The 21,429-nt window shown below is 53.2% G+C and overlaps 1 protein-coding gene across 1 annotated transcript; it reads left to right on the top strand.

Moving 5' to 3' along the window:
• The first annotated feature begins 1,963 nt into the window (after positions 1-1,963).
• Positions 1,964-20,995, top strand: CD101 (CD101 molecule). Its single transcript, XM_086460386.1, is given in 11 exon segments — positions 1,964-2,015; positions 3,113-3,234; positions 3,236-3,494; positions 4,400-4,820; positions 7,721-8,100; positions 8,874-9,257; positions 10,200-10,604; positions 16,589-16,996; positions 17,844-17,969; positions 17,972-18,232; positions 20,850-20,995. Coding segments are annotated over 11 exon segments (2,964 nt in total).
• The last annotated feature ends 434 nt before the right edge of the window (positions 20,996-21,429 follow it).

Raw genomic sequence — 21,429 nt, 5'->3', positions numbered from 1 at the left:
CTGACTGTCGGAAGCTCACTGAGGTTGAACTCCAAATTTCCTTTCCATTTACTCTGTTGCTGCAGCAGAGATGCTTTTCCTTCCTCCAAAGTGGTAAGCAGGTTGGCTTACTGTCAGCAGGATCATCCCCCGTGCACTGCTGGCAGTGAGTTGCTTTTGGAAAGCAAACCACTTCATCCCTTTCCTTCTGAGATGGGAAGGTTTTATTGGGCAGCAGGGAATGGGCAGTAATGGGAGCCTGCCTCATTATGGCTATGTGCATGGCCACAGGACACAGGCCCTCCTCACTAACAGATGTGCTGGGGCACTCCACGGCTTGCCAGCCTCTGCTGTATCTGCTCACTTCATCTGAGGAGCCAGCACATCAGTTTCAAGCCTTGCATTGCACCTTCTTCACCCAAAGCAGGTGCTGCTCCTCTGCTCCATTTCATTGCAATGAGAGTGGGTGGCAGGGGACAGGTGAGATCCTGCAGGGACCTTTCTGCCTGTTGCAACAGCCTGTCCCCCCAGACTGGATTTGGCTTTCTGGAGAGCTGCATGGTGCTATGGGAACTGGCTAACGGAGGCATGAGCCTTGCAGTGAGAAGCCTCTGCTGCTATCTCCTGGCCCCTCAGGATGTCATATGAATCAGTTTATTAAATGGGGAAAGGAAGGATCTCATGTTTGTTTTGGTTCGTTACATGAATCTTGTTCCCTCTAGGAGTCCTGTGGGATCAAGCAAGAGGACTTGTTTTATGGTTGGTTTTTGCTTGTGAATCCCTGAGCTAATTTAGTCATTCAGTTGATGCCCCAGCAGCACAGCAGGAGCAGCATGGCTCAGGGGTAAATGCTTTGTGCCACCATCCTTTCTGGGAAAAACAAACAAAGAAAAACCCCAACCAAAACAGGCCCCCCTCAAAAGCCCCAAACAAATCCTTTCAGAGAGTGTCTCTGGTTTGAGCCTCGCTAGTGTTTGGCTGCATGCTCAAGAGGCTGGGCTTCCCCTGCCCAGGATATGCCCCTGTCAGCCTCCCACCATGTCCCTAGCACCTGCCGGCAGGAGCAGCAGCACGCCCCAGAGCACGCAGTGCTGACAACACCATGCCACTGCCACACAGCAGCCGATGCCACTGCAGTGCTTGCCTCCGGGGCTGTGGCCAGCAGCCACTTGGCCTCAGCCCTCCCAGTGCAGCTCCTCATGGTCTCACCGCCCCTGTGAGCAGTGCTGGTCCAGGATCACCCGCATCTGGGTGCCTGCCCATGGGATGCACTTGCAGGAGAGCGTTCCTGGCTGATTTCTGGCTGCATGGTGATCCTTTGAGAGCTGCTAAGCCTCCTGGGCTGGGCTGGCTGTTATGATAGAGTATCTCCTGCCCATATAGCCGATGGGCTTGTGGGGGTGCTGTGGGAGAGGCACACCTCTTCGGGTGCCCCACTGCTCCCCAAGGCAGGCCTTGGTCAGCCATCCTTGGGGAGCACTGTGCCACCCCAACCTGTACCTGAGGCATCATGCTGTTGTCTGTAGCTACAGAAAATAAACATCTGGGGGAAGCTTCAGCCCTGGAAATATGCCTCCATCCCTCCCTGGGGTTCAGCCCCTCACCCCCTGTGTTACCAGGGAGCAAGCTACTCCATGCAAAAAAGTGGGATTCATGAGGCAGAGCATTAGCCTGTGAGCTGCTGCCGACAGCAAAGCCACAGCCGGTAGCACCGAGCACCCAGCACGCACACAGTGGCAGGAGGGGCCTTGGGCATCAGCCTTGCCCAGGCAGTGTGGGGCTGGGGTGCCGGCTGTCACCTCTCAGAGGTGTGTTACTTTGCACCCTGCTCCCCAACCTCTCCTTGCCATTTCTAAGCAGAGGAAACCACTACCGCCAGCAGCTTCCTCCCAGCTGCTTTCAAAATAGTAGGGTGGCTGTCACCATCGCCCATGAGATCCTTCCACCACCCCCCTGGGAGAGGACCCAAGCAGAGTCGTTTTCCATGGGACTGGTGCGGTGCCTGACGACTGTCTTCCTCCTCCTCCTCCTCCTGGGTGAGTGCCCTGCCTGGTGATGTGGGCTTTCCTGGGGCAGGTGAGGGGGAAGTAAAGAACCCCTCGATGCAGGTGGGACCTTTGCAGGTGAGGCCCCCTTGCTGGGGCTGCAGGGCCAGGACAGCCCCACCATGGCCAGTGGTGCTCTGGCTCAGTGGCCGTGGGAAGAGCTGCATGGCATGTTCTCCTTTTGGCACTGTGGTTTTGCTCCAAAGTGATAACCTGGACCCTGGCATGGTTTCAGTGCGGGGATGTGCACGTCCCTGTTGTGTGGCTGCTGGGGCTGTGGAGGGGGTTACCTCACCCCCTCTTCCCCTGGGGAGGGGGTTTCTGAGGCTTTCTTAGGCTGTGCTGCCATCAGCTCTCTTCCCTGGCTTAGTCTCCATGACTGGTTTTTGACTTAGTGCCGATGTCCTCTGGGTGTTTTTCTCAGTGTCTCAAGTGTCACCACTGGGAGCTCTGTGGGAGGGGAGGGTGCAGGGGTGGTCACTGCCTCCCAAACCCTCTGCAGGCAGAAATGGAGGAAGCCCTTGATGATTCCTGGTTCCCTCTGCCTGTGGAGGAGTTCTTGCTGGACCCTTCTCCTGCATGCCCTCCCTGGTTTCTGTCTGTGGAGCACCTCTGCAGCACGCAGCCCGCAGCCCGCTGTCCCATGTCCCTTGGCTTCTGTGTTGCATCTCCTCTGACAGTGGTCAGCTCTGTCACCTGCTCCCCGCACCCCCCTAGGCCTGCTCAGGACCTCTGTGCTTGGCCCCCTTAACTTGAACACACCACAAGCTTCCTCCAGTGATCTCAGCCTGGTTGCTGCTCCCTCTGAACAGCTGTTTGAGAGATGCTCTCTGGCCATGATGCTGTTGTCTCTGTCGTGTGACCCCGCAGTGTGCTAGGAGACAAAGTTTGGAGGCCTGTTGTTACAGGACTTGTTCTTACAATAGCAATGGGCTTGGACTTCGTGCTTCACAGGATGAGACTGCACAGCAGTTCTTTTCAACATTATGTTGTGGTCCCTTGCACGCCCAGACCCACTGCCGGTTTGGGTGTGCCGCCCTCAGCATATACCCCTGCAAACACTGTGTGTGTCAACTGTTTGCTGGCAGGTTTGAGCACTAGTCAACGGGTGGTGACTGTTCAGGAGGGACCCCTCTACCGTGTGACGGGGTCCCACATCACGCTGTGGTGCAAGGTGAGCGGCTACCAGGGCCCAGCGGAGCAGAACTTTCTTTCAGTGGTCCATCTACCTGCCCTCTGCCCCCGAGCGGGAGGTGCAGATCATCAGCACCGTCGACCCCTCCTTCCCCTACGCCATCTACGCCCAGCGCGTGCGCAGCCGGGGGATCTACATGGAGCGGGTGCAGGGGGACGCCGTCCTGCTGCACATCACCGAGCTGCAGGACCGGGATGCTGGCGAGTACGAGTGCCACACGCCCAACACCGACGAGAGGTACTTTGGGAGTTACAGCACCAAGACAAACCTTTCAGGTGAGTCCTGAAAGAGAGCCCTGCTCGGCAGGGGTGCAGGCAGGTTTCCACTGCCCCCACCTTTACACTGGGGAGAAGTGCTTGTCTCTGGGTCTCTGACAGAGGGGCAGCTGGGGAAAGGGGTGATTAATAGGACTAGTGGGCAGAAATTTTCCTTCTCTCCCCACTGTGGGGTTGTTGTCCTACCCCTGGGTGGCCAAGGTAGGGATGCCCAGATGTCCCCTTGCAGGTTGCTCTGACCGTTGCCTCCCAGACAGGGCAAGAGAAGGGAGACAAAGCCTCTGCTGTCCCATGGCCTGAGTTTTAACTTCAGCTCCTGATGCAGCCACAGCATTTCACAGCCAAGTGCTTAGGAGGGCAGAAGTTCTCAGGCTCTGTACGTTAGCTGTTGGTGTACTTTCAGGTCAGGGTGTGGGACTTGTCCCAAGAGGGATACGCACAGACAGAGAGAGGTAGCAGCTCCTGCAGAGCCCTGAGAGAGGGAAGGCGATGGGGTGACAAGGCAAAGGGAAAGGCCCTACTGTGAACCCACCAAGTCTACATGGTGTTATGGTGCTTCCACTTGGTATTTGCCCATTTCCTCCTTTATCCTGCTGTTGTACCAGCCTGCGCTTGGGATTGTGAGAGGCTGGATGTTAATCTAATTAATACTGCCCATAGTTTGGCTGAATGGGGCACTACAGAGACATTCACGGTGCTTTCTTCCCTACTGAGGTTTTAACCACCTCACACCTTGGTACAGGCTGATGAAAGCCTTGTCAATCAGCTACAAAAGATATTTCTCCTATGCTGTCAGATCCCTTAGGGTCTGGCTGTGGTTTCATAGTGGCCAGCAGGTTGCCCATTGAGACCAAGAGACTATTTTTCCCATGACCAGCTGCTCTCTGTTTCTGCCCTGTGCTCAGTGATTGCAGACACCCTCTCGGCTTCCATGGCACCCCAGGTCCTCACCTGCACAGAAGGAGACATGGTGGAGCTCACCTGCGAGGTGTCCAAGTCCACAATCCAGCACACACATCTCTCTGTTGGCTGGTATCATCTTCAGGGACCAGGAGAGCACCATGGCAAGGAGGTCCTCACCCTCTCCAAGGACTTCGTCTTGAGGCCAGGGTCTTCTTACACACAGAGGCTTCTGGCAGGGGTTGTGCAGCTGAACAAGATCGGGAACACCACGTACAAGCTGTGTATCAGGGGAGCAGAGCTGTCTGACTGGGGGCAGCTGTACTGCAAGGCGGCCGAGTGGATTGAGGATCCTGATAAGACATGGAAGGACATCTCCCACAAGCAAACAGGGAGGATGTCGTTGTCGGTCTTGAGCTGGGGTAAGTCCGTTGCAAACTCACACATTGCCTCCAACTCCTTTGCTCATTCAAGGTTCTATAGCAGCAGCCTTTAGTGGCCTTCGCCTGCCTCCGCCACAGCCAGGGACCCGCTGGTGGGTCTGGCCACCTCTGCTGGCACTGAGGGGGGCAGGCTGGGCGTAGGGCCATGGCAGCCCCTGGTTTGGGAGCTGTTGGTGCTTTTTCACTTTGGAGGTTCAGGCAGCTGAATCTCTGATGCCGGCAGCAATCATGCAACCTTGTGGGGCCACGCGAGGTGTTAGCAGAGAGAACAGCGTGTGCCTACAGCAGGCGGGCTCCTTGGCAGCGTTAAGCTCCAGTGTGCAGAAAACGTGTTGTTAGACTGCCTCGAGGGTCTCGTGGCCTCAAAAACTGAAGAAGTACGCAACAGTCAGCTGCCTGTCACGGTGCCTTGGCCACAGGCACTAAGGGACACGGGGATGCACTGCGTGTGCTGCACAGCTCTGGTGGCTGCTGGAGGTGGCTTGTCTGACTGTGCTGTCATGAGTCTGCTGGCCTCCAGAGCAACTGGTGTTGCTGTTCTTTAGGCCATCCCTGTGTCTCCTTCAAGTAGTTCATATATGGTGGTAACGAGAATGTGGGTCAGACTGTGCTTTGAAGTGGGTGCACCAAACTCCTGGCTTATGCTCTAGGAAAATGTAGTATTAGGAATTTAGAAAGAGGTGACAGACCTGCTACCCCATATGAGATGGATTAAAACAGGAAAGTTTGAAAAACAGCCCCTGCCAGTGCTGCCCATCCTCCTCCACTCCACTCTGTCTCTGCCAGGCACCTCCTGTTCCTTCTGCCCAGCAGCTTCCCATGGCTCCTGGCATCTGCAAGCTCTGCATTGCCTTGCCCAGGGCCAGTGAGAAAATCCCTCTCTCCCTTCTGCCCTGCCGTGTTTGCTGCTACTCCTCTGAGTGCCCTGCCTGCTGTCCCTCCTGTTGCAAGCCCATTCCTGGCTGTGGTCCCTCACTCTGTTCTTCCTCCAGCTGCCTGTGGGTAGCTGTGCCCAGAGGAAGGGAAAATCTCTCTTTCCCACCAGTAAGTTTCACCTCCAAGAAGCCAAGGCAAGGCTGTGTCTAGTTGATGCCCTTTAACATAGGCAGTAGTATGCAAGAAAATGGAAGCAAATGTCTCACAGAAAAGATGCCTGGAGAAGTGGTGTACCATGTCTACATGACTCAGAGTGGATGGAGGAGGCTGCAGAGTCAGGGTAGTGAGGGGAGCTGCTGTCTCGTGGGAGGGTGGTGAGTCAGCAGGTCACCAAAGAAACATATGGGTAAGAACCAAGCACCCTTTTTCATTTCTTTAGAAACGGAGAAGCCTTGTGAGAGTTTAATATTTGCACTGTGGTGGCCATTAAGGGTAGAAGGGTAATGATGGTTGTAAGAGGACAATATGGTGGTTGTGTTAGAGCTGGTGGAATTGCCAGCGGGGGAATGGTGGCAGGCATATGAGCCCTCCAGCACATCTCACCTGCAGTGCTGGGGTCTCCCTCCATCACCCCATGGGAGATCCCAGGCTGCAAAGCTGAGCACACCATCACACGGGGAGCCAGCAACTGCTCTGACTGTGGCCAACTACTTTAGCGGTTTCTATAAACTCTACAGCAAATACTTGGGAATGCTGAACATCTGCAGGGGCTGGGATTCCTGTTCACAAACTGTTTATGAACCAGTGTTTAAATTAACAGGATACTCTGCTTTCAATAAATGATTCAAGCCCTTACAGTGGCAGTCTAGTAGCTGCTCTCTTTTACCTCCAAACTACAGCACATAGCCTTGCCCTTGCTGTTAGACACAGGGGGCAGCATGGTGACCCAAGGAGATGGAGTGGTGTGAGCCAGGCTGCATGCCCAGGGAGTTGGGGCTCAGCCCTACCCTCCTGTCTTTTTGGCTGTGCCACTGCTCTGTGGGGTCACCGTGCAGGTGTGGGTCTCTGCCTGCAGCCACTCTCCAGCCAGGCCGATGCCAGGAACAAGGGGGCATTAACGGCAGAGGCTTTGAATGCCATGTGAGGAAGGGGAATCGTATCATAGGACCTGGAGACAAGGTCCTTACTTCAGATGCGGCCCATTGCCCAAGAGGGTCTCTGCAAAGGGGAAGATGTCTTTGTGCTCCACCTGTCCCTACCCTCTTTGCTTGGCACCTGCTGCTAGTCAGTGTCGGGGGCAGGACAGGGACTAGGAGATGACTTCCGCCTTCTCTTGCTTCCCCTCTAACCTCCTTGTGCTGTGACAAGTCTTGACATTTCTGCTTTCTGTAGGAACTAACCCAAAACCTCTCCAGCTTCGAGAGCGTCTCTTGCCCGCATCCTGCAGTGGCTAGTGAGGGCTGCAGCATACAGGACCAGCAGCATCAGATTCAGACATACAAACTGAATGCCAGCCCTCCACACACCTTCTCCCACCACAGACAGCAGAGTTAAAAACACCAGAATGATAAAGCCCCTTTGTGCCCCTTTGTGGTTTAAGGGATATTTGTTACATGAAGCAGAACAGCTCCAGGAGGTGAAATGGAGCAGCCCCCCATAAAAGCTGATGCCTCTGGGTTAGGGGAGCCCTCAGTTTGGATGCCTGAGCTGACTTGAGGGGTGGCTGTAGCTCAAGACCCTCCCAGTGGGTGCTCTGCCCTGGGGGGGGTTAGCTGCTCTGAAATGGGGAGCTCAGTCCACCTGCGGCTGCTGGTTAGTGCCTGGGGCTGGCAACCATCTCCCCACAGGTGAATTTTTCCATCTTAATCACTTTTCTAATGAAAGAAAATGTTTCAATAGAGAATTTCCTCCTGTTTCCCTCTGCATGGCTGTTGGTGCTGCCAGGTGGGAGGGAAGTGTAGGCAGGGCCACCAAGCACTCTCTTTGCTTTTGATTGCCCACAGGCAGAGGCCTCTTCGTGGACATCGCTGCTGCTGAAAGCTCCCTTTCTGAAGGTGATACCTTGCAGCTAAGTTGCATGGTGGGATCTCAGAAGAGCAGCAGCAGGTACTTCCAAGTGCTTTGGCTCCTCAATGGCATGGAAGTGGCCAGGGTTGACCCCCATGGGGTATTGATTTGGCAGGAAGAATACGAGGAGAGAGCCAAGCTGGGGCAGCTCCAAGCATTCAAGCAAAGCAACGCGATTTATGTCCTTATCGTCTATGAGGTGGGGCTGAAGGACAATGGTACGTACCACTGCTCTGTTTCAGAGGTGAAGACTCCTGGAGACTTTCATAACATCCAAACCAATCTGTCATCAGGCATCCAAGTTGATGTGAAGCCAATAGGTTAGTAAGTACTAATGGCTGCTCTTCTGGGTAAAGCCTGCAGTGATCCCTGACTGGGAGACGCTTCAAGTCTGGTCTTATCTTGGCAGGGGCAACACACCTGCTGTTTGCAGCAAGAGCGCAAATGTGCCATAGATTTTGGTAGATAATGGGAAAAGCACTTACTCTTGTGAACATTAGCATGACAGATGCAGCAACTGTCAACAAGTGTTCTCCTTTAGCTCAATCTCTTTGCAATAAGTTTTGGGGCAAATAAGTTTAGATCTAGGGAGGCTGGGTCCTCCCGTGTCTGGTACAGAAAACTGTGAGCAACACCTGTCTCTACTCCTGAGGATCACAGTATGATCTAGCAGAACAGGTACTTCTGGATAGGAGGGATCATTGCCATTTCCATCAGGGTGCCCTTCCTGTTTTGGAGGGATGATTTGTGAGAAACCACTCTAAAAAATATGTGTAGAAGCCTCTTGGTTTCCTTGTCATAGCTAGACAATGACTATTCTGATGTAGCAGGAGTTGTCTATTGGAACTATTTCTTAAGTATTTCTTTATGTATCCTTGTCGCAGGAAAGACATTAAAGAAGGAAAAAAAAAAAAAAAAGAAACCTACAAAGCCTTCTCCAAAGTTATAAGAAAAGGCTAGTTGAAAACTTGAGGCAATTCCTTTCCTTTTCCAACACCAAGATTTATCTAGTCTCTCCACTTAATGCCACAGTACCTCTGTCTTTCTCTGAGGAGAGCAATATCTCCTCCCACACAGTAACTGTTGTTTGCAGAGAGCCACATGCGCCCATCCATGTCCAGCAGCATGCCTCAGGTCATGGCTGGAGATGCCTTGATCATCCTTTGCGAGGTGCAAGGAGCAACCAACCCAGTGTCCGTGCGGTGGTGGTACCTGCCACCACAGCACCCGGGTCCCTGGGTGCTGGTGGCCACCATGGAGCAGGACGGCACCCTGAGCCTGGGCAGCGCCTACCAGGACAGCAGGACTTGGGGGAGCCTCCGGCTGGAGAAAGTGAGCTGCGGCACTTTCACCCTGGTGATCCCCAACACGTTGGATGAGGGCGATGGTGGGCGGTACAGGTGCGAAGCGACGGAGTGGTCCCGAGGCCAGAGCTGGAAAAAGGAGGGGGAGACAGCAGTGACAGTCAGCTCCATGGGTGAGTTGGGCTATTTCTAGGCTTTCAAGCTGGACATGCTGGAGACAAGGCTGCAGAAGCAGAGATCTGCTGTGCGCTGAGCTGTGCTGCTGCAGGGTGACCTGGGGCTGGTCACTTGGCCCTGGAGTGCTTCCGTTTCCCCATTTCTAGCAGGGTGCTTGAGTCCTCCATGAGATGTTTTGGAGAAACAAGTGGGACACAACAGCTAAATGCCTGGAGACCCGATAGGCTTACTTGGCAGGTCTTTCTGACTGTCTCCTTAACTTGAAATACAAAACGTGTTCTAGCAGCATAATTACTTACAGTAATTAAGCTCAACAAAGACACTTGCTGAGTTGTATGGTGGCCTTTGTCAGAGAAACACCCCTGTTGCTGGCATCTGACCCCTTCTCCTGCCCTCCTGTCTGAGCACAGAGCTGCTAAACTCCCTGGTGTATGATGTCCACTCTGTTTCTTCTTTTGATTGCTGGAGAGGCAATTTTGATTGCTTATGGAGAGGCTTTACCAACAGGCAGCCTTTGGCTGCAATTTAGGTTGGTTTTTTCTTATTGCTGGGCTGGGTGCCTCAGAGCACCAGTTGGGCCACAGGGATTGTTAGGCTTTTGGGGAGGGTGGAAAGAAGCAGCAAACAGGGCAGAAGCATCAGCAGAGGATCCCTGGCTCCCTCCATGGGGGGAACCTGGAAGAGAAGGGTACTCAGGATTGCCCGGGGATTGGGAAAGTGGGGGGTGAGGTAGGGGAGGGCCAAGGCATGTGTGGGACTGGAAGAGCGCAGTGCAACTTGGGGAGAGCGGCACTGGCAGAGGAGCAGCAGGACTGCTGGCTGCCATGGGGCTGTGGTGGCTGGAGCCACGGGGATGGTGCTGCGTGGGAAGGGTGGTGGTAACATGGCATGTGGCAGGGTTTCTGTCGCGGTGCCAAGGGCTCTCTCCTCCTGAGCAGGTCTTGGTCTGCATGCCACACTGAGAAGCCGAATTGCCACCATTGGATATGGGCAGAGTTTTGAACTTGTCTGCCAAGTGAGCGCCAACTATACCCTCGAGGAGGTGCCGGTGTCCGTGCGGTGGCTCTTCCAGCCCAGCCCGCCCTCTGGCCACTACCACGAGCTGGTCCGGGTGTCTCCCAGCGGCACTGTGGCCTGGGGGGCAGCAGAGTCACACTTTCAGGGGGAAGCCCAGCTGACAAAGGCTGCCACCTCCTTCACACTGCACATCCATAATGCTGTGGCTGCCGACGAGGGGACGTACCAGTGTGAGGTGGAGGTCTGGAGGAGAAACACCCTGCCGCTGGAGCAGCCGGCAGCCACTGCCAGGTCCAATGCCGTGGGTATAAAGGTGGTGCTGCCAGGTAAGCAGCGCGACGGGCGCTTCTTCAGCAGAAGTCTTTCCTGCAGCTTTAAATCCATCAAACATGACCAGGGGCAACCAGGACTGCTGATGGCTGCGGTGTCCTCAGCAGCGTCACCTCCCAGGGCTGCACAAAATGATGCTGCCTGTCCTGTTTCTTCCTCTTCCTCACCCACAGCTGCTGACAGTACTCTTGGAGGCAAATTTGGTGTTGAAGAGTGGCAATGTCTATTTGCAGATTAAGCATATAGGGATCAGCCTTGTCACTAGGATTTTAAGCCTTGTTTCTGGGAAGTAGTCGTCCCTGCCTGAGATGCCCAGTTCAATGCTTGCAGATACGAGGTGCCTCCTGTGATGTGGGCTTCTGCGGGGCTGGAGGGTGGTGGAGAGAGACTGGCCCCCGAAGCTGGTGCTGGGGTATGTCTGTGTTCCCCTCAGCTTCCCCCAGTGCGTTCAAGGTGCGCTGAGAAAGCGCCAGGGTGCTGTGCTGGGCTGGGAGCCAGCACTGAGCCGCAAGGTGCTAGGGGTGTCTCCTCCTGGTCACGGCTGGGCTGAGCAGCTGAGGGCTCTGCCCAGGGTTCCCTTTTATGGCCACCTCTGCAGGCAGGGCCTGTGCTGCCATCATGCCTGTCAGCATCGTGCAGGGAGTCTCATCCTCTTATGGAAGACAGATGTGGCAAATGGGGGCATACAGCCCCCCAGCCATCCTGCTGTGCGCCTGCTCTCCACCACCTCTGGCAACAGCACTGCGTCAGCTTGCCCTGCTCATGGCTGGGGCTGCTGGAGGAATTGAAGGGTTGTCCCAGCCAAAAACCTCTGAGCCTGATAGAAGTGAGCATGAACATACATTTGTTTTTTTTTTTTCCCCCCTTGTGTCTGTTTTTTTAGCAAAGGAGAGTTCTTGCTCTTTTTTCATGCATTAAGTGCTCCTTCCTCTAATCTTTGGATTTTCGGGATCACAACTCAATGAACTGAAATTATGCATTTTCCATGTTTTTTAACTGATGGGTTTGCTGTAGCGTAAGCTGATACATTTCCTTCCCTGTTCAGGCTTGTTTCCATAGTGCTCTTTCTCCTGCTCCACTGCTGCTCTTTCCTCGCCCCTGCAGAGCTGGGTGCTGGGGTGCTCTGTGTTACACCTTGAGCTACAGCCAGTCAGGGACAGGGGGTCTGTGGGGTGGTATTGAGTCCAGGATTGACAACAGACAGCATCTGTGAGCGTACGTTAGTGGTGTAAATGGCATTAAGATTAACAGGTGTAACTGTAGAGTGTCTACACAGAGGAGACGGTAGCAGTGGAGCAGCAAGGTATTATGACGTTTGGCTCCAAACATATTGCAGCTGTTACTGGATACTGTGATGCTGTAAAGATTGTGGGAACTGGGAGGGCGCAATGTGCAGTGGGAGGTGGCTGCTGGCTATAGTACCGTCTCTCTCAGAAATGTAATATGAGCCAGCAAAGGATATTTGGGAAGGTAGAGAAGGAATTCTGGGAAGGAAGCCGGCTCTAGCCACAATGGGATGAGATGAAGCTGCAAGTTGTGAAAATCACCAGGCTGTTTTTTCAGATATCAACTCTTGTGGTTGGAGCCTGCAGAGATACTGGAGCTCCTGACTTTTGCTTTAGAACTTTATTTACCATTCAATGTCAGTCGGTGCTTTAGGAATTTGAATGCCACTGTGGATCTGGCCTGTAACTTCAGATGGGAGGGACATGTGTGAAAGGTCATACCAGGAGGGGAAGGATGACAGGTTTTTTTCCATTTCTGACTTCATAGGTAGTTCAGCATCTGACTCTTGGTGGGGTCCCATAATTAGTGCCCTGGCAGGCAGATGCTGCCCAGTCCTAGTCAGGATGCTCCCATCAGCCTCTCAGTGCAGCCACCCATGGTGGCTTCCCCTAGCTCTGGAGCAAGCCATGGGGGGCCTCACACCAGCTGCCACTCCTGCCTGCTGGCCCACATGGGTTGCTGCAGTAGCTGTGCCCTTCTGCGTGCTCCGCAGCTCCTGGGCTGGGCAGAGAGCGCAGCGTCAGCAAGCAGCGTTCACAGGAAAGTGGGCACAGTGGCTTGGCTTGGTTAATTAAATTGAAAGGGAAAACAGCCACATGTCTTTCTGTGCCAACGAAAAGGCAGGCAGCTGCTCTGCCCTTTTCTGTAATTGATCTTCAGTGGTAGCGAGAGGAGACCCAGAGCTGAAACAAAAAGGGCCTTTGCAGCAAGTGCTCTGCTTCCTCTCGAGGTGATTTCCTCTGAGAGCATAACAGCAATTTTTGTCATCAAAATCAAGTGCTCACAGCAGTGGTTCCTGTGGCTCTTCTCTGAGCTCTAGTAGCTTTTTCTTCTCTGGAATATTTTCTGCCCCAGCGGGTGTCAGGCCAGGCCATACTCAAGCGAGAGGCCACCATCAGGCAGTTTGCTGTCTCTTGTGCTAGTGGCCTCTCTCCTCTCTTGTTTTTGGGAAAGGTCCTGAGTTTTACCCGCCAGCCCCTGACTTCAGCAACACTCCTGGGAGGGAGGCACACATTTTGGTCCAGCGTGGTGCCCCCACAGCTGACTTTCCTGAAGCTCCTTTTTGCTGGGAGAGATGGCAGAGCTGCTTGTGGTGACCAGTGGGGCTGCTCTGCCAGCATGCTCTCCCTGGCAGCTGCAGCTGGGGAAGGCGCATCCACATGTCTGACATGGGAAGGCTGTCCCCAATGTCCACCACCTCCCTTGGTCCTGCCTGCTCCTCTCCTGTGGCATTTGAAACTGTAGCAAAGTCTCCAGTTGAAATACCTGGAAGTGTTTTTTTCTTTCCCTTTGTAGAGTTCGCTTTTGAGTCCCTGAATAAAGCCCTGGACTTCAGCAGGCTGGCTGAGTGTTATTCCTCTGTACTGAGCAGCTCGTGTTAAGAACAAAGTGTGTTATTTTTTCCAGTATGATCAGTTCACCTGTCACAGAAACACAGAATGGCCGAGGTTGGCAGGGACCTCTGGGGATCATCTGGTCCAACCTCAAGCAGGGCTACCTAGAGCAGGTTGCCCAGGACCATCTCCAGATGGCTTTTGAGTATCTCCAGTGTCGCTTTCTGAAGATTTGTGCTTCTTAGAGTTGCCTCTGGGATAAGTATGCTTTTAAGTACTGAAGTTGGAAGACACCAACTGGATATGGTTCCTAAGCGTGCTCAAGTTTGCTTGATCTCTGCCTGTGTGGATCTGATGAAATTGCGCAGCTTCCTAATTAGAGTGATTGCTTTCCCATTCTCTTCTGCTTCTTGCCCTTACCGGCTTCTTCAGAGCATCAAATATGCACTGTGAAATGCATGACAGCACTTTCTCAGTTCCTTGGGAGGGGCCACGTCCCAGAACTCCCAGTGAATGTTGCTGCTGAAATCCTCACTACTGAGGTGAGGCAGTAAGCATGCACTGGCACTTGTGCAAGTCCCGCTGTGGAGGAAACTGTCAACCTTTTGGTGAAAATGTGTCTGTCTACATATAGCGGTTTAGGCCCACCCTGCCAGCAGCTAAACCACGAAGCTGCTTCCTCACTCCTACCTGCCCCCTACCCTGGTGAGATGGGGAGGAGAAAATGTAACTAAGGGCTCGAGAGTCCAGATGAAGGATAGGGAGGATTCACTCACCAATTACAGTCACAGGCAAAAAACAGACTTGATTTGGGGAAACCACCAATTTGCCAATCAAATCAGAGTAGGATAATGAGAATTACAATCAGATCTTGAAAAAAAAAAAACCCAAAAAACACCCCCCCCAAAAAAACCCCCCCAAAAAAAACCCCCCAAAAACCCAAACCCTAAAAACAACCTTTCCCCCACCCCTCCCTTCTTCCCAGGCTCAGCTCTGCTCCTGATTTCTCTACTTCCTCTCCCTCAGCGATGCAGGGCGATAGGGGTTGCGGTCAGTTCATCATGCGTTATCTCTGCCGCTCCTTCCTCCTCAGGGGGAGGACTCTTCGCACTCTTCCCCTGCTCCAACATGGTCTCCCTCCCATGGGAGACAGTCCTCTGTGAAATTCTCAAACTCAAGTCCTTCCCATGGAGCTGCAGCTTCCCACGAACCGCCCCAGCATGGGTCCCTTCCGTGGGCTGCCACGCTCCCAGCAATGGGCTGATCTAGTGCGGGCTGCCTTGGAGCCACGGCCTGCTTTGGGCCCCATCCCCTGTGCTGGCCTGGGGTCCTCCGCAGGCTGCAGGTGGGCATCTGCTCCACCGTTAATATCCATGGGCTGCAAGGGGTCAGCCTGCCATCTCACCACTGGCTGCAAGGGAATCTCTGCTCGGGCATAGCTGTCCCGCTCCTTCTTCACTGACCTGGGTATCCACATGGTTGTTTTTCTCACGTCCCCCTCCTCTCCTCCGCTCCAAATAAAGACATGCCCAGCAGATTTTTCCCGCTTAAATACATTATCGCAGAGGTGCTAGCACAATCACTGATTGGCTCAGCCTTGGCTAGAGACAGATCTGACTTGGAGCCAGGGGACCTTTTAGCAGCTTCTCACAGGAGCCACCCCTGTAGTGCCCCCCCCCCCCTCCCACCACCACAGCCCCACCAGACACAAGCCCAACACACTGCAGTGTGGAGAGAAGAGGAAGAGCAATAGGGGCAAAGAGAAAAGAGCAGCATAAGCAGACGTAAGCAGGGAGACTTTGCTAGCAAATTTGAGACTGAGGCAGAGGCAATGCGCAGGGTTGTCAAAAGCCATCAGTTGGGATATTTTGCATTGACTGATCTCAGGAGAGACAGTGACTCTGAAGTGGATTGCTTGATTTTCAAGAAGAAATGCTTGAAGGAAGGGAACTGTGCAGGCTTTCTCCTGTGGTGTCGCTCTATCCCATCAGCCCCTGCAGGAGAAGCTGCAGCTCCCTCCTGGTCCACAGGCTCTCTCCATAAACTGCTGCCATTGTATCCCTTGGGGAGGTGCCACAGAGGAGAGTGCCCTGCTGAGCCTGTGGCTGCAGGCAAGGGGCTGAGATGCTCGGGGGGGGGGGCATGTCAGCATGTCCTGTGCAGCCTGTCCCCGAAGCAGCACCCAGAGGCTGAGCTTAAGGGAGCTTGGTTGCCCCCAGCCTCCATGGCACAGGGCATCCCACTGCCCAGCTCGTACACAAGAAAAATGCTAAGAATGGAAACTCAGCCTACAGTCCCTTAAAACCCTGATGGTGGTCTCGTGCTGAGTTTTCTGTCTACCCACGGGTAGGAATCTGTGCGTACTCCTTCACCTGACCGCTGGCCCCATGTCTCGGAGGTGGTGTCTCAGCATGGAGGGGAGGGCTGAGGGGAAATGTAGGCAGTTGGAGGCCCTTTGAAGAAACCTGTTTGCAGCCTTTCTGCTGCTGGAGGAGATGGAAAGGTGCCAGGAGCAGGTGACATGTGGTGGGAAGGGGGTCCCTCAAACCAGGAGCACCACAGGCACATCGGGAGCAACTGTGTACAATTAAGCTATTGCTGCGTATAATCACAGCAGGTGTTCAGGACCCTGTTATGTGGTTTCCAATTAATAACCACAGCAAACACCTGAGATGGCAACTGTTAGTGAAACCCACGCAGGCTCATAGTCTCTCTGAGATAAAAGATGGGTTCAGTCTCCAAAGCTGCGGGCTGGTTTTGTCACTTATGTGTGAGCCTACCGATAGAAGCAGTGGTAGATGCCATGTTTGCTTCAGGCTGAGGTTTTGCCTCCAATCTCCAACACAGCTGCTGCCTCCATCCCCCTGTTCCTGCCCCGTGGTCCCCCAGGCGCTCCTCCGCTACTCCTCTGCCCAGTAGCACCCAGTGATTCCTGGTTCAAATAAGGGCATGTGGATTTGCTCTTTCCCTCCTTCCCCCACATCCCCTGCTCCAGCATACCTTAATGGGTGTTTGTCCTCTGAGCACCCTCTTGCTCCCTCCTGTTTCGACGGGTCTCAGGCCAGCCTTGTTCCTCTCTTTGCCTGCATCCCTGTATTGGCAACTGCAGCCAGCATGATTATTTGGTTTCTCCATTTTAGAAAGCAAGCTTCGGGTAGCTACAAAAGAGAGCTCTGTGGAAATTGCCGGCGGTGCTGACACAGCCATTGAGTGCAGAATCATGTTTGCCCAGAATAATTCCCAGTTCGCTGTTACCTGGTACCTCCTACCTCCTCCTCCAGCAGATGCAACCCCCCTGCAAATTGTAAGGGCCGACTACAGCAGCGTACTGAAATACGGGGCTGAGTTCAGCTCCCCTGCACAAAAAACCCGGTTCCTGAGCCAGAGGGTGTCCAGCAATGTTTTCTGGCTGTGGATACTCTCTGCAAGCCCTGGGGACCAGGGCAGGTACTACTGTGTGGTAGAAGAATGGCTCTGGCTGGCAGATGACTGGTACAGACTTGGAGAGGGAGCATCAGGAAGAACGACACTGGAATTCAAGCTCCCAGGTGAGTAGGCAGTTGTCTCTTGTACGGGTGCCACTGGAGAAGGTTGGATCAATTTACGAGGGGGGCCCTGCCAGGCCTCTCCTAAGCTGGCAGAGCTTAGGAGAAGCTGCAGTTCCCTGTGTTGTATCTGACACTTAGGGGTGCGAGAGTTGTCAGTGCATCTCAAAAGCAAATAGGGAATTAGGAGGATTTACCACATCCTCCCAAACCAACCAAGCTGGTATTTTTGCCACTGGCAGATGATGTCTAATGCTTCGTAACAAAGCAAATCATAGTGTTTTCTTTTCCCTCCAACACATGGTGCACTTGGTTGTACAGTGCTATGAGTAGAGAAGCAGCCTTTTCCTGGTACTCTTGAGTATCGTGAAGCAAGACACTCAGTTTCTTTACTCCGCAGCACATTGCTGCTGAGAACAAAGCTGAAGGCTTGGCTACTCCTGCCTTGGGCACTGCACTGCTGGGGTGCACAGTGGGTCTCCCTGGCTCAGTTCTTCCTTCTCTCAGCCTCACTTGGGTTGCAGCCCTAAATAAAGTGGATTGGAGAATTCCAGCTTCCTAAATAGCTTTTGGTCCAAAGGATGCTTTACTACTTGATTGGAGGGGGTGGGAAGTATTACAGCAGAGGGATGTGGAGAGGGGGCAGAGATGATGGGGCTTGGGGGACGTCCCAGGGAGAATGAGTCACAGGAGCACAGGGCCTGTGGGTGTCCTGCAGAGGCTTTTATAAGAGGTTATCCCAATCCCCCACGCTTTGCTCTAGAAGATTTCCTTCAGCCTGTGGACGTGGGCAGGAGCATTTCTATGGCAGTGCAACACCACATCTCTTTCTGCTTGCATCCTACCCCAGGGCGCGAACTGCAGCTTGAGAAAACCAACCACAGCATCTCAGCAAGGGAGGGCGAGGAGGTGACACTGCGCTGCCTGCTGCAGGGTGCCCACCTGCCTGCCACCCGCCTCTCGGCCACCTGGTTTCGGGGAGTGGCCATGCCAAGGCCCTGCTCACCCTCCACCATGATGGCACCATCGAGTACTCCCAGGAGACCCTGGCCAGGAGGCTGCACATGCGCCGCCCCGCTGCCGGCAACTTCAGCCTGACGCTGTGCAGTGTGGAGGAGGGTGATGCTGGGGTGTATCACTGCCAGGTGCAGGAGTGGCAGCAGCAGAGCGAGGGGAAGGACGGGGCTCTGCAAGCCTTGGCATGCTCAGGGTACACCCAGCTCACAACCATCCCACCAGGTAATGCTGCTGGATGCGAGGAGGTGCTCAGCCCGCACTGGTTCCCCCTTAGCTGGGCTGGGGTGTGTGTGGGAGACAATAGCAGCTCTCTGCTGGCAGTGCCGGCTGCAATGGCAAGGATGCAGCAGGGCCAGGAGGACTTGCTAAGGGATAGCAGAGGGGGTCAGTGCTGGGGGGATCGTCAGAGTTGTACTGGGAGCCAGAGGGAGGGAGGGGAGGCCTTCAATGGACAGATGCTATGGGCCTGGTGGGGGAGGCGATGGGATCCCATTGCCAGTCTTGTTGATCTGCCAGGGCTGAAACCCAGGTGCTTAGCATTGTGCATGTTGGAGGTGGTGGTCAGATCAGATATTGAGAGCTCTGACTACCAGGCCTGTGGTCCAGAGGGTGCCATTGAGTGCACTCATGTCTGCAGTGCTTTGCAGCTTGTTGGCTTCCCTGTGGGACCATACGCACAAACCCCTGCTGTCAGTTGTGCCATTAAGGCCGGAATGCTAACTCTTTTGGGGAAAAAAATTCTTGGTGTGATTTTTCTGGCAAGTTCATCTCCAATGACGTCTCTAAAAACAGCCTCTGTCCTTTTGGGGTGAGTTGGGGTGCATGCCTGGTGCAAAGATAGAGCTGGATTCTACATACAGACTTTTAAATAAATAAAAGTAAAGGTTTCAGTCAGGCACACACAGTGTTTTTAGGGAGGTAACGGGCAGGAAAAAAGTGCTCTTTGTTGCCTCTTTGGGGAAATAGGAGGCTCGGATGACCCTTGTGCAGGAAAAAATACGATCTTTGAAATCAGTCATGTTGCACACGGCTGAGAGGATCCCACAGTTCTTCTCATGCCTTCAGCCCTGGAGTTGCCATGCCTGATGCCAGCCTGGGTGCCTACATGTGGTTATAGCTTCTACAGCAATTACCAATGCTGATGGATGTGGAAGAGCTCAGGGGACCCTGTAGAGCCCTCCCTTGTGCCTGCTCCTGGTACAGGCAGGCATGGAGCCTAGTCCCATGACTCTGCACCTACAACAGCAAATCTTTAATTGCACAGGGAGGGACTGACAGCGCTTCATCCGTCTGCTGTTATGTTCCTGCTGTTGTCCATCACTACTCCCTCTAACACTCAGATTTCTCCTTCATCAGCTCCCTTTGTCTCTTGTTACCCATTACTGGTGGAGTAACCATCTCTAAAATTGCTCAGTAACTGCTGGAAAATCTCCTCCAATTTTTGTATGTGTTTTTGCCCAGTGGTTTTCACGGTTTTCACAAAATCTGAGAGATTAGCTGGGTGTTTTTTCTTTCTTTCTCGTTTCCTTTTTTTTTCCTGGCGTGTGTGTGTTTCTCCAGTGATGCAGGTATCTTGAAATGCCCCTCCGGATCACGAATTTCAGAGTTTTCCAAGGGGTCCTGCCACAACCACGTGCAAATATACCCATAACCAGGAGTAACTTCAGCTCTAGTCCCTAATGCTGCCTCTTAGGATACCTCCCTAATCCTATAGAGGCATTCATGTAGTGGAGACTTCTCCCGGTTTTCATATGGGAGAGTAAATGCTGCTTCCATCTATATGGATGGGGTGCAGATCTTCAGAGGTAGAGAAGTAAAAACCAGTTCCACAGCCAGTAGTAGCCCCCAGGTTGATTCATCCCTAGGATCATACCAAGCCCACCAGGTTGTGTGGGTCCCTTATGGACAGCTTCAAATCAGCAGACCTGCATGCTCAGCATGGTTCTGCAGAGCAAGCGTAGAACTGCATGTGGGTCTCGGGTAAAGAGGAGAATTGAGGAGCAACACTTTGAGATGGCTAAAACAGACCCAAAAGAGTTGGCATGACCCTTCGTGGTAGGCCAGGTGCATCTGAGGTTGATCTGTAGTGTTGAAGCTACATGTCAAGTGAGGAGGTTTTGCAGGCCAGGATTAATGGGTGGCCGTAAGGAGCCCAGGACAAAAATGGAGAAGCTGCAAATAAGATCTTTTTATCTAGCGTGGGACTGATCAAATGTGGGTTTTTTGACATACCCAGAGGGTCCACTGGCAGTACAGGCAGCCTCCACCTCAACTGAGGAGCTGTTCTGCAGGAGCTGCTGGGAACGGGGATGGGGCTTACAGCTGCCTGCAGCTCAGCGTGGCTGAAATAGGACAGCAGAGTGGCAGGAGCAAGGAGAGGCAGGTGTCTGGGGAAGACGGGGACCTCCTTGATCTGGTTTCCTTTGCTTTCCTCTTGTCCCTCCTTGTTCAGTGGTGCAGCTTCTGACAGACCTATACCTCACCCTGCTGTCACTGGTGTCGAGCAGGGACCCAGGGGGTGAAGGGTATACAGGTTTTCCTTACTCAGCCCAGTCTGGAACGGGTTAGCTGAAGAGCTGTGCTGTTTCTGTTGGGATGTTTCAGCTGAACGAGCTGGGCCCCTATCTGACCTCCCAAAACAAGAAACTGAAGGCCAATTACCTGGTTTCTCTTCCCCTTCTCCTCAGGTAGCCTGTATAAATTCTTAAAAATTGGTAGCTGTTGAAGATTGAGGGAAAAGTGATGAGAAGATAACCTATAGAAACAGTAGGAGAGAGAAACTCAGACTAGCTTGGTGCCTCACTTTTTTTTTTTTTTTTTTCTGTCTTCTTTCCTCCAGAGTCCACTGTTTTGTCTAGGATCTGCTCATCCCCACCACTGCTGAACTTCATCCTATACTTACCACTGGTTCTGATCCTTCTCCTGGCGCTTGCCGTCTCCTACTGCTACTTCAAATTCAGAAAAGCAAGAAGGGCAACATCATAGGAGATGAGCTGATGGACCTGCGAGGAGGGGCTGGAGGGGTCAAGAAAACTTAGCTGGTCGATAATGGCAGATGTGACTTGCAGGAGTGGAGCTAGACAACTGAGGAGGACTGAGTACTTACAGAGGGGCTTTTTATTGTTTTGTGGTAGTCTTGCAATGAATCCTTGAAATTGTGCATTTACAGGGTTTTCATAACAGAATTTCCTGTCTCTTAGGTTAGGTACCCACCTATTTCACACTCTGTTCATTGTGGTATATTTGAGGTCCTTGCAGTATGTGTCTCCCACTGTCAATGGAAGTGGGGTTATTCCTATACAGGTATAAGGAAAAAAACAACTCTTTTTGCACTGCGACACAAAAGTATCAAATTGCTACTCATTTTAGGTGACTTGACAAAATCTATGTGGTGTGCAGGCTAAAAACCAGTGGCAGAG

The sequence above is a fragment of the Leptosomus discolor genome, chromosome 1, assembly GCF_034619465.1.
Source record: "Leptosomus discolor isolate bLepDis1 chromosome 1, bLepDis1.hap2, whole genome shotgun sequence".
Taxonomy (NCBI): domain Eukaryota; kingdom Metazoa; phylum Chordata; class Aves; order Leptosomiformes; family Leptosomidae; genus Leptosomus; species Leptosomus discolor.
This window is presented reverse-complemented; position numbering and strand designations above follow the sequence as displayed.